The sequence below is a fragment of the Rhyacophila brunnea genome, unplaced genomic scaffold, assembly GCF_057557595.1.
Source record: "Rhyacophila brunnea isolate RB1 unplaced genomic scaffold, BYU_Rbru_1.0 scaffold_1, whole genome shotgun sequence".
Lineage (NCBI taxonomy): Eukaryota > Metazoa > Arthropoda > Insecta > Trichoptera > Rhyacophilidae > Rhyacophila > Rhyacophila brunnea.
Genome location: NW_028232751.1, coordinates 39,440,829 through 39,454,487, shown reverse-complemented (window position 1 = coordinate 39,454,487; position 13,659 = coordinate 39,440,829). Strand labels below are relative to the sequence as shown.

General features: G+C 32.7%; 1 protein-coding gene across 1 annotated transcript; it reads right to left on the bottom strand.

The window, feature by feature from the left end:
• Positions 1 to 1,045: 1,045 nt before the first annotated feature.
• LOC147079760 (uncharacterized) lies at positions 1,046 to 10,242 on the bottom strand. The gene is made up of 4 exons (XM_085945586.1): positions 10,010 to 10,242; positions 9,731 to 9,768; positions 9,478 to 9,596; positions 1,046 to 1,050 (listed from the first exon to the last, which is right to left on the bottom strand). Exons 1-4 carry the CDS (start codon positions 10,202 to 10,204, stop codon positions 1,046 to 1,048), a joined length of 357 nt encoding a protein of 118 aa, XP_085801712.1. The 5' UTR covers positions 10,205 to 10,242.
• Positions 10,243 to 13,659: the final 3,417 nt, after the last annotated feature.

Below are 13,659 nucleotides of genomic sequence, written 5' to 3'. Positions count from 1 at the left end.
AAACTGATGGCCGAGAGATGGCCGAGCGGCATACGCGTCGGATTATAATGTCGTGGGTCCCAGATTCAAATCTTTGGTCTGGCAAATACGCATATTGTTTTTCAATTTGTGTTTAGGGTCAGAGTGAGAGACCTACTTGCATGTTCAAAAATTAAGTGTCTGCCACATGCGTTGGAAGTTTTTTGGGCGATGTTAGGAAAAGTGAGTAATATATTATTGGATATAGATCGAAAAGCCGCATAATAAAGACTGTATATAATAAATAAAAAACTCTTACCTCATTTAAAGCATACTAAAGAACTAGAAGAACAACAGTGTTGCAAAGTAAATGAATTTTTCAAAATTCAGTAATATTTTTCAGTTTTTTTCTTCTTCAAAAACATTGGTAAATTCACAAAAATGTAGTACTCGTATTTAAAGCGTGCACATTGTGATAATCTTGCAAGTATATACAAAAAATTAAAACCTGTCCGTTTATGTAATTATCCAAAATAAATATCAGTATAATTATTGATGATCTACTGAAATTTTAGTAGAGATGGCAACATTGGCATAACGAAAATCCGTAACGCGTATGGGATCCTTGAAAAATCGGTCAAGCGATAACTGTTTCTTTCATTGATACCAGCGATTCAAGCGAACAAAAAATATTACGCCTAATATAATAAAGGACTTAATAATAAAGTAATAATAATAAACTACATAAAATAATCAAGGACTTAATCTGGGCTTTTCAATTATTATTTTATTTTTAAAGTGAAATTATTAAATATGTCAATTTGTTAATTACTTCAATATGTGATATTCGGTCTGCGGTTGACTGATACGACATAATATATTATGTACTAAATAGTGTTAATAAATTAAGCCTAGAATTTATATGTGAATATCGTTAGCAGTTCGCGGAGCGATATTCCAATCCACGTGTCATTTCATTAGGTTGGCTTCTCCTTGTAAACGTGTATGTATATTGTCATAATAAAAATAACCAGTGGAGTAGTTACATATTTTTAGGTTGATAAATAAGAAAAATTAAAAGCTAGTCTCACCCTGTGACAAAAGAAAAAGGGGAGTATAACAAAGTTCAAAGCGCCTCAAAATATTCTAGCCACAGAATAAAATCATATTTTCGGATGGGGGAGTGGGCGGTGGAGGGTCGCGTGGTCAGGTGGTATTTCACTTCCATTTTTCCTTAAAACCAAAGTACGTGGGTACCACTTAAACGGGCTGCCTCAGTTTCCGCGTGTAGGGAATTTATCATATTTGAAACATTGAAAAAGGTTCTCATTTTCGGCGCGGTAAGAGTTTCATAAATGCCAAAGCAAATAAAGCGGGAAATTATGAGAAGGCTGTAACTGCAGTGGCGCACTCAACAAGTGGTGAATAATAATAATAATATTATTAATATGATAACAAATGGAATTGATCTCTGTGATTTTATTACTGGACAAAACCTTATATTTTACAAGCATTTGTACCCACCCATGCTTTGGAGTTTTTATTGAGTGTTTGATTGGTCCCATTTGTAATAATAAATCTTTTGTTAATTATCTTGTTTACAGTGTCAAGATGTTATACGTTTTGTTTGTGCAAACGCACAATCGCACAAACACGCGGATAAATTGCATTAGTTTCCTCAAACATAGCCTTCTAGTATTTAATATAGACAATATATTTTTTGTTAAATGAAGTAAGCAGGCACATCCATAAACTCAAACTTTGATAATGTATTAAATCTTCATATTTCATTAAATTAAATCAAACAAAAACTCAAAATACTTGTTGATTCAAATTTTTACTAAGAAATCTTCAGTAAAAAGATTATTGAAATTAATTATCACAATTTAAAAAATGGTAAGTACATGTGATTAATTCAATAAATTTTAGAATTCACTTTAAACACGCTGAACCCGAAAAATGTATGACATATCGTATTTATGGTTGAATTTGTGTAAGATAAATCGGATTTTTTTTCTTTTTTTCTTCCATCCTCAGTTGGGTAATCATCATGGTGATCTTTATTGAGCATAAAGTAGTGCAATGCAGCTTCAATCGTACCATTCACACAAGTTTTTAAGCCACGAAATGCGGCGTCTAGTCTTTTTTGAGTGGCGATTTTTATTGAGGCATTCGTTTCATCAGAAAGTTCCACCATCTCAATCAAATTCATAATCTGAAGTTTTTTTCCGACCATGACCGATCCTAATAGGACCATCCTAATAGGAGGCTTCCACAGAGTAGAGGTTTAAATTAACATATTTTGTTTTTTACGAGAAATAGATAGAAGGAAGTTTATAAATGTAAAAAAATCTTTCCAGCACAATAATTATATTACTGTTGTTTTAACACTCAGTAACCGGTTTATTTCAGATACAAAAATACCCGAAGGGGCATACAAACCAATCTTTCATAAAATACAAATAAATAAGAGATGAATCAAACATTTTTTTATTACAAGCAGATTGATTTATTTTCTATTGTAAGGGACTCGAAATCAATCAGAACGAGGTTCCTTCACGCAGGTATCCTTAAATGCCGCTGAAGCCATCAAAGTTATTGCGATCTACTTTTATTTAGACGTAAGCTGTACCAAAGTTCTTCGTTTTAACCGTACTGTACTGGCAATAGCTGTTCCTCAGTACCAGATTTATTGATTTCTCAGTTTAAATCGATTATTTGATGTGAAACGTCAGTAACATAGGGTTACATCAAGGAGAATGTGTACCACGTTGTACCACGGTAAGAAAGAGGTTAATCATGTCTTTAAGATGTAGGACTAAAGTATTAAAAAATAATTTACATCTCAAGTCTCACTTAATTGATATCTAAACACAATTATGTCGAACAAAATTCTATGCGTCTGAGTGGTAAAAACATAATCTTCATTTAAATTTCAACTTGCTTATACTCCATCATTAAAGTATAGGGAAGAAAACATGGTTACGGGAATGGGACAACTGGGCGCAAGGACAATTGGACGTCGCACTATCGAATGAAATAAATAGACGTTCGTTACGATTTTATACAGAAAGTAGATAAGGAATTTTAATCAGTTTCTATACTACTTAGTAGTTTTATGCATTTTTTCTTAACATTGCGGACAAAGAATTGTCATACCTGAGTCAATGTCTTCCCGTTGGACCTTAAATAGATGCACAATTAAATCATAATTTACGTGTGGATATTTAAATTTTCACCAAGTATAAAATAATAATATAATAATTTAAATGTACAATATAATAATATTAAATATATATTTTTAAGTACCTATAATGCACGAACGTTTATTTATTTTCGAAATTCATTCGATTGCGAGGCGCCCAGTTGTCCCGGCGCCGAATCATCGTAGAGCCCACGGTTACACCAGTCCATCGCCACGTCTCACGAGACCCGTAGACCTACAGTGCGTAAATCACTATTGTAGCACAGCTACACGGTAAAGGACTGTCGACCATAGTGATGAAATCGTTGAGTCTGAACTTACACTGAACTCACAAATATATTACTTATAGCGATGTGTCTGAAGGTAAACGACGAAAAAATGATCGGCAATATTATGTACACATCTATGATTATGTACATATCGAAGCGGCGCGGTGTTTTCTAACTTACTGGATTAGTCAAATTGTTTGGTTAATAAATTAATGAATAAGAGCGTTTGTAGTCAAGTAATTGATTTAACAGTAATTAGTCAGCCATGAATAATATGCTTATACAAATTCGCTGCGTGCCAGTACTGGGTGCATACTATACGCGCATCATGCCTGTTCGCTCGCTCTACGGGGTGAAAATAGAGATAGACAGCATTTTGGCGTGCGATGATGCTTGACCTGCTTGACATTTTCTAAATACCACTATATAACATAATTCATTATCGAATTGAAAATCTAACGTCGAAAATCATAAATGAATGACGCAGTGGTGAAGGATGGAGGCAGGCTGTTGAGATCCGACATAAACAGTGCACACTAAACTTTGTCAGTCAGATTTATTTTCAATTTAATTTCAATTTTTTTTTTTTAACATATTGTGGACATTACAAATTATAAGTTTAAGACGTTCACAACATGACATTTAGAAACAAAGATATATAAATATAGCAGTATTACATAAAAAAAAAGATATATCAGTAGATGAATTAGATATGTACATGGAAGTACACCATGTTAAGCAGACCCTATTTTAAGAATTTATAAAACAGCATCTACCTAAACTCATTCTCACGTAGGTGGAATATATCAAAACCCGAAGCAATTTCGTTGAACATAGTTATCACTCTCCCAATTGGCATTACCAGTGGCAGGTTGTTTCATTGAACTAAGACTAGAATGTGTAGTATTTTATAGTTTTTAAAATTCTATTAAACCGTACCTAATCCAAGACATAGTAGATACAAGTAAAAAAAATATTCGTTTATCTATAAAATACGCAAAATTATCCAGTTAAACCATATATCATTTTAGATATTTTATAGATATTAGAATATTATTTATCGATTATGGTTTGGGTAGAGCTTAATGAAGTTAAAAACTAACCAACACCATCAGTTGTAACATGTATTTTTAATTCAACGAATACAAATTAGTATGACATACCTACATAAACTATAGGAAGAGTTTAAATGTAGTTTAAAAACTAACCAGTACCATCTGCAAATTGTATTATTAGTTCAATGAAAACAAATGAGAATGACTGACAGAGTTTAGTATGCACTATTTATGTCGAATCGTACAGACTAACTCCGCTCCACCCCTCGTCTCTGGAAGGACGTGACTTATTTAATAACCTAGTTGTATTATCCTTGCATTCCACCGTCCAAGTATCTGACAATATCAGAAGCAATGTTGCTAACTATCATATTAGTAGGATGGCAGAAAAAAATTGTTCATTTTCTCAAAATTAAAAAAGTCTAGAAACTTACTTTTAAATAATTACAAGATAAAAAGAACTTTTTATGTACCACGTTTTTAAATTTCCTGTTAATTCATAAAAACTTGACAATACTATGTATTAATAATTTAGGACAAATAAGGCAATTGTCAACAAATAATTTTTTTGCTATCTTGCAACAAACAAACAAATATAGAATACTGAAATGTCATTTTGATTTCCATAGTAACGCACGTATAGATTGATAATTTAGTTGCTAGGACCACCCCCTTAACAACCAATAATAGTGGATTGGATTCCGGATTTCTTCCGAAATAACTTTTCATACAAAACAGAATTAACTGAAAATGAATTCAATTCTACTTAAAGATGGCTAAAAGTATTAAAAGAATGCATTGGCATCGTGTTCTGATGTTAAAATGTTTAGCTAGTCGGGAAGTTAGTTAAAAATCGATTGCAAGATTTGTACTGGATAAACAACCACCGGACAAACAATAATACGAGATAGGAACGAGGAAAACGTGGTAAAAAATAAATATGCCATAATTATTATTGTTGTTTTTACAAGAACAAAAATTGAAAAAGAACTTTGTATTGCACAACTTTACTTATAAAATATGTAATTCTAAAATAAAAAAATCGCGGGAAGTAAAAAATTTAGTCTTCATTTTGTAAAGATTTATTTTATTTATTAAGATATATGATACAATAGACCTAGCATGTTGAATTTCAAGCAAATGTGGTAATATTTCTAGGCCTACTGGTGGCAGCAGGTATTGTTGCGAGTCGCGACCATAACAGTATAAATAATACAAATAATAAACATGTATTATCGTGAAAGTTACAAGACTGGATACATGAATCAAAAAAGTTTAGCCATTTCTGAATTTTCACGCAATAGTTGTGAATAGCGCGACGTATGCACATGCGCGGTAGAACGATAGTGGCAAAACTGCAAGGTTCGGATTAAAAATACAAATTATGTAGGTATATGGGATATTTTTTTTGTAGATGCTTTATGGATACCTCACATTTACTATCGAGGCTGGTATATGGAATATTACTTATTCGTCTTCTTTGTCAGAACCTCATGACTGAGGCTTGTGACCCAGATGATTTGACTATCGACCAGTGATCTCAACGGGTTGGTATTTTAGAACAAGCAAGGCCAGTATCAGTGAAACTCACGAATTGGCACAACTATCCGAAGCATCCAATGTTTACTCTAATTTTATGATGCGGCATATCTTAAATACTAGGAAGCGTAGATGACACTAACGATCTTAGTAATTATAACATGTGTATTCGATAACCACTGGTGGATGCGACAGCTTGCAATAACCCATATGTGAATCTGCAAGCCAGGTTTTTATCGCTAGAATCTGATTATAGAGTGTCTGAGTCTGGATATGGGGAATGTACGCGGAAAAGTGCGGTATTCCATTCTTGAAGCGCCAAGAAGCTATAAGCAGTTGACGAGGTAAATGTGGTAGTCAGTGGCATCTGTTAGATTTTGTTAATCCCGTCTTTTTTCGCCGCCAGAAATCAATGAAGTAAATGTGGATATTTTTTCAAAATGGACTTCCCCTAATCATTTTTATGTGTGAGCGTCTGTTGGCATAATATATTATAATATAAACATTTCAAATGAATTAAAATATATTTACTTACTTAGTTAAACAGAATTATAATATTCAAAGAATATGGTTAAATAATAATTACTTTCTTTTAATAATTATACGTACGATTTAATATACTTATTTCATTATATCGTTGAAGACAAACTGAGTATACATTCATTGTTCAATATTAGGGTGTTTTACTACAATTTTGATAGTGAATATTATATAAATATATAATATGGCGACCAGGTAAAACAAGACAAGCACAATAGGTCAATAAGAAAACTCCAAAAGTTTCTTAATTGACTCAGTTCAATAAGACTTCACTGATAAGTGATTATTCTTTACTAACTTTTAATTCAGAATACACTGTGAACGTTATTTATCCAAAATGTATATTTGATCTAGGTACCTATCTATCAATTTATAATTTAATTATATGTTATATTCGTATTATAATACATTGGTTTATTTAAATACACACAAAACCCGTTTTATGAAATCGTTATGCCTAGTTCAAACGAGGAACGCGTGTACGTGAACAATATTTTCCATTCAACAATAAAAAAAACGTGGACATTTATCGTATCAGAACATTTTAAATGTTTGGCTCTCGTGGTGCAGTGCGTAAGGCGCTGGCCTTCCATCCAGGAGCTCTGGGTTCGATCCTCGGTGAGGACACAATATATTTAAGTGATTTTCTCAAAGCCCGAAAAATAAAGGACATGGTTATTAATAATATAAAAAAAATGTTTTTCTTCAATAGTTTTTTTTTTATAGAAAATTAAAACAATCAACCGAGGGCACTTGATGAAATTTGAATTTTAATTCTGATGGATTCAAGTTTTTCGAGCCTTTTCGCATCTTCGGGCACTAACTATGTGCACTCGCATACACTTTTTATTTCGCCGTCGTGCGGCGCTACGTAAGTTTTTTGGACGATAATTTCATTCTAAATATTTCAATATAATAATTATGGATGCAAGGATAATTCAATTTGCATCATCTGTGTTAAATATGTACGTACATAACAGTTAATGTGTAGTACATAACGAAGAATCGTTTATTACCGAGTCTTCGTTATGTACTCGTATGTTGAAATATAATGCCTCCAGATGAAGGAGCAGTCTATTATCAATGCTTTCCACATATTATAGAAAGTCATCCCCTATATAATATATACGATGTCATTTCCGGGAAATTTAAATGAAAGAGTAGTTCTTTACACTATGTAGGAAGTAGATTTTATTCTGGTTCTTTCAACTTGTCAGTAGAAACAGAGGCGACATTAAAAAGCTGACATCGGAAACTTGTAGACACGAAAGGCTCCTACCGGCTAGATCACAGGTTCTCAAACTTATTTCGACCACCGCCCACTTTGAGATTTAATAAAAATCTAGTGCCCCCATATTTTTAAACTCACTTTTTTATATTACCATCAGCTGTTGGGTATCTTAAAAACAGTTATTGCAAATATAATTTTATATGCATTATTATATGGATAGGATAGATAGGGTGTGACCCATATTATCCTATTTCTGAGATCAAAGAATGTTTCAATGAGAGGAAATAAAACTCATACTTAATCATATTATTTAGAAGTATTTTTATTAATATTAAAAGATGGCTTTTGAATTTAAAACTTATCTAATGTGAAGGATGAATCTGATGCATTTCGACGAGTTTATTATTAATATTAGGATCGAATTCATTTTAAAACAGCCGTAAGTCGCGGCGTTCTGTAACTTGCAGCCGATTTCTCTTTTTAGTTAGCAATGTTGCTATAGATCTACCATCATAAATTGGCGTTTCAGCGAGGGCGCTAGTATGACATTGAGAATGTTGCCATAACTAACAAAAAAATGGTTAATTATACATTTTTATTGGTAGTAGATTTATGTACAAAAATATTAAAATAAAAAATAAACACAATCAAAATAAAAACGCGTTACTTTCTTTATAACCATGAGGAAGAAATGCATAGTTGGAAAATCATAAATTGTAAAATATAAAGTAGTATTGTGTATATTTTAGTCATGGAAAAAATATAATAAAAAAGGCGAAAATAAATTAAATTCACTCTAAAGACAGTAAAATAGTATCAAAATCAATGGAATTTTAAATAAAACACGATAACAAACTATAAATTACACAAACAATGTAGAAATTATATAACTACTATTATAATGGTTCAATTCCAGATAGACTATCATCCGATTCTGTGTCACTCTCAGGACCGTTTACGGTAAAAATAAAACCATCCATTTCTGTATCCATAATAGCATCTCTGGCGTAATATTGCTCTTCCAATTTTATGACATGCTTACACACATTTTGCCATTCTTCTGTGGTAATACTTTCAAAGGCTGTTTCCGTTAATCCACATATATTGCTATTCAATTGTCCTACATTTTTTTGAGCAACCCTCCGTTTCATTGTGGCCCAGATTAATTCTATCGGATTAAGGTCACAGTGATATGGTGGGAGTCTTACTACCGTGTGACCATGACTGGCAAGCAGTTTGTCAATGACGTATCTCTTTCGACCTTTGTGCATTATTAGATGCATTATCCATTACAACGATTGAGTTTTCGGGTAAATTGGGTAAAAGTCTTTCTGTCACCCATTTTTTTAAATTGTCAGCATTCATGGAATCGTGGTAATCTCCTGTGGATGATTTTGCTTTAAAAATTAATAAAGCATCTTTGATGAAACCCATTTCTCCACCCGCATGCAGAATTATCCATCTTTGCCCGACAGATTCAGAAGCTAAAACGCCGTGAACTTCATTACTTTGCCAGCATTTTGATACGGCGTATGTAGGATGAATGTAAGTTTCATCAATATATACTACTGGGCGCTTTAGATTACCTAACTGTCTATTTTTACGTGAAAATGTCTAGGTATCTTGCTCGCCATGCACAAATATCGTATCTCTCAATCAAAATTTTTCTTTTGGACTGACATTTTTGAAATTTAAATCCCATTGCAAGAAGCGTTTTTCTGAGCGTCTCTCGTTCTCCTTTATAGTCCATATCTTCTTTTATAGAAGCCAAAATTTTATTTAATGTTGGCACTTCTTTTCTGACACAATATAATTCTTGTATTTTATAGCGTATGGCACATTGGTCAAAGCTATCCAGCTCTATTATCTTCTTCCTTGTCCTTTTCTTCCCTGGCGTAGGAATTTTCGGTCTTTCATCTGTCGTCTTAGATGCTTCAATTTTAATTCGGTTAATTGTCCTACTTGATACACCTGAAATATAGAATAATAATATATAATACTTATATATCTAAGTATCGTAATTTAATACATGTCGATAATTCTGTCGAGGCGTTATTATGGAATTCGAACTTGTAAATGTCAATTTAATTAATATACAAAATTTTGTAAATCCGTTTACATTCACAAATAATAAGTATTAATTTATATTGCTATCCGACATTAATATTTTTTTATATCATAACTTTGAACAAAACTAAAAAACAGAATAAATTACTTGCGTTGTAATATAAATGCAACTTGGTAACACTGAAAATAACACGTCACCTGTCATAGCCGCTACCCGTTGTATCGCGTTATCAATAGGAATAATCAATCCCTTTTGTCTTTTCTCGTCATCGCAGAACTGCAATACTTTTAGAATTATGTCTCTGGCATTCCCACGAACTGTTTTAGAACTACTTGCCATTATGCACTATACTTATTTCTTCTGTATTTTCAATAACAAAATATATATCCCGAATTCTGCACGCTGACGTTTAATAATGTAAACATTTGACTCCGTCTGGAATAAATTTGTCATAACGTCCAATCAGTAAACGCTACTGAGTTATTTTTAGATTGAACTTCGTCTGCATTCATTTTTTCGTGGAGACATTATAATTGGTTGTTGATTATATTAAAAAATAGCTTACTTTAAATACTTACAAATTAATTGGTGCTAAGTAGCTATCGAATAATGTCAAATATTAAAAGGTCACATTCGTTTATTAATAATCTAAAATGCTCTTTTTATATTTACAAATGTACAAACAATAAAAATCTTGCGAGCAAGAAAATCAGCATACTTAAATTAGCAACAAACACACGTTTGATTATAAAATACTATATCAAATATAAAATTATGTATAAGGTACATTTCTTATTTAGAAGGATAAAGCTTTTTTTACTTGTTGATCTTTTTTTTATATTTTGTAAGTAAGTATATTTTATGTATCAACACTAAATATAATGTGTTTTTTTATATTTTGACGCCATGAGAGTTAGATAAACGCAAGCGCAATCCATAATTCGAGAAACATGTTGTAAAATTAAATGGCGTTTGTGACAAATTTATCCTCGATAGACAATTTTAGTTTCAAATTCGACCGGTCGCCAACTTACGATGGTAGATCTTATACACGTTCACACAAATACGACGATGGGAATGCTATCAGAAATCGTTGAACAACTGACCATAACCCAGGGTACAGTTGAGAGATTCGCTTCTGCAGCCAAAATTCTTGAATTTAATTTTTAATTCTTCGTTTGTTGTCAGTTCTATAAGTTCTTCTAATATAGGATATTTATATATAGAATTTGTCTGCCGTCGCCCCTCTAGATTTTCTTAACGCCCCCTATTTTTTTTGAGCCTTCTACTGCCCCCCTGAAAGCCTCTAGCGCCCACAAGGGGGCGTTATCGCCCACTTTGAGAAAGACTGGGCTAGACTATAAGCGAACGAACTGACAGGCTCCTCTTTAAATGGTGAGGATTGGACGAGTGGCAGCGGGAAATTGACCAGATATATTGCATAGATATGATTTTATAAATTGTTATAGGTAAATAATAAATATTACGTTATCTCTTATATCAACGAAATATTACAGAATGCGTTTAGCTTCCTGTTTGTCTCATTTTCATCCGTACATTTGTGTAATGTTAAATTATGATAAATAATAAAACTTTTTTAATAAACCTAGCTAATTTTATTTTCTGTACCTGCTGACAGAGATGTGTTCAAAATTCTAAGCGTTGTTTTGCATTTTTAATCATATTATTATGTACCTATGTCAGTTTTGTACACGCTTCGCTCAAATATGTTGGCCATTTTGATGAATGAAAGTTGTGAGTTTTTGTCGTTACATTTTTCAGAAAGCAAATAGAATTTTACTGAAAATGAATGTTGTATCTGATAAAGTAGCTTGAGAGAAAAATTATTATTGAAAAATTCTATTTCCGTTATTACCCTAATGCAGGGGTCGCCATACTTTTAAGACCGAATTGCCAAATATTAGAAGATTTTTTCAGAACCGTAAATATAATATGCTATCTTCCCGTTAGGGGCCATCCATGTATGACGTCACCTCTCGTGGGGAGGGGGTCTGATATAATGTGACGTCACAAAATCGGGGATTTAAGGAAAATTTAACGATTAGGAGGGGGTTGTACCAAAAATGTGACGTAATATAGACGGGAGGGTAATAAAAAGTTATTTGACGAAAACGTGACAATGGGGGGGGGGGGGGGGGGTAACTATCCATTATTCATCGTTCAAGAACATTACTAAAAACGGGTTGTTAGGTTTTTTGAGTTTTATATTAATTGTGATTAATTTATTGGTCGAAAGCGATTGTCAAGAACAGTTTTACTTTTCATCAGCTGAATGCAGAACTATATTATAACTCACATTTGAAATATTTTGCAGAATAGCTTTTTGAAACAGCCTACTTCAGTTATTTATATAAACAAGTGTATGCACCATGTTTGTCATCAGTGATCCTACCAAAATATGATGCATACACTTATAAATAAAAATAATAAATAATTTCAGGAAGTTGTTTCACATAAGTGTCTCGTAAAAAAATTCAAATGCAAGTTAGAATCATAGACTATAGATACATCTAGACGCCACCCGTTGCATTGCTAAATGAAGCTACGTGCCGTGCGTTTGGTTTGTGGACGAGCGAACGCATTCGCCTACAAATGTTCGAGACCATAGACCATTTCGCTAGTGCTCGCCAAAAGTGCTCGCACTAGACGCTCAGAATTAAAACTAGTTATATAGTATTTTTAAGCGGTCAAAATGCAACCATTAGGTAAAGATATCCATAATTTAAGTTATTTTAAAGAAACACTAGGTCACTGATATTAAAATAAATAATAATATACAAATAAATTGTCACGAACATGTATCAACTTACCTATGAAACGTAATACCATCTTCTTGCTTATCAGTACGGCTACCATATTTTAATATAACACGCAGAACCACCTTTCCAACTTAATTAACTAAAAATATATACCACTAACTTTATGTTTAACACAAAAAATAGCAAATTTAGCAACACGAACTCGCAGATTATCGATGCTACGTGAAGCGATTCACCACGATTTGCCAGCGATACTTTTGGAAACTGACTCAAACATATGTAGACCTTTTATCTTACTCTAGCGCGTGTCGCAGAGATTATAAGGGTGCCGAATACTTTCTCACTCGTACTCATGCATCGTTTTTGTTCAGGCCTTGGTTAGAATATTTTTGCATTTATCTGGCGTTTGTTTCCGAAGCCGTGAACAGTTTTAGCTTTGATATTATCACGCCAGATTTTCTTTCACGTTTTCTACCACAAATATACGATTTTTATTGCAAGTCGTGCATTATCATCAAAAGGATAATGTGGCACCATTAGTTCAATTCCGTAATATAAGGGAGATTTCTACTTTTGATACTATACGACTCAATCGACACAATGTTAATCAACGAAATCATTTCGCGGTGATAAGACATTTGTGCAGTTTTCTTTGTAAATGAATATCTCAGGAGAAACTACGTAAGACTTCGATTACCATACACGAAAATGTGCTTAATGAATTTATTTTTGAAACGCGCCAAAAAAGTTAAAATTGAAAATTTTATCAATGAAATGAAGCGAGATCGAGCCAACTACGAGATGTGATCCTTTCGTTCAATGTATGACGCCGCAATTTTTCTGCACTAACATTGGTTATTGTGGCAATCAGATCTTTGTCCGGCGTAAATAGCTCTTACTTTTCGGTTCACATTTCAAGACGATGTGATTTACAATTAGCATCATGTAATTCACAGTTTTATTTAGTAAGATGTGTTTTTTTTATATGTATAGCAATAATTGCTAACGTCCTCT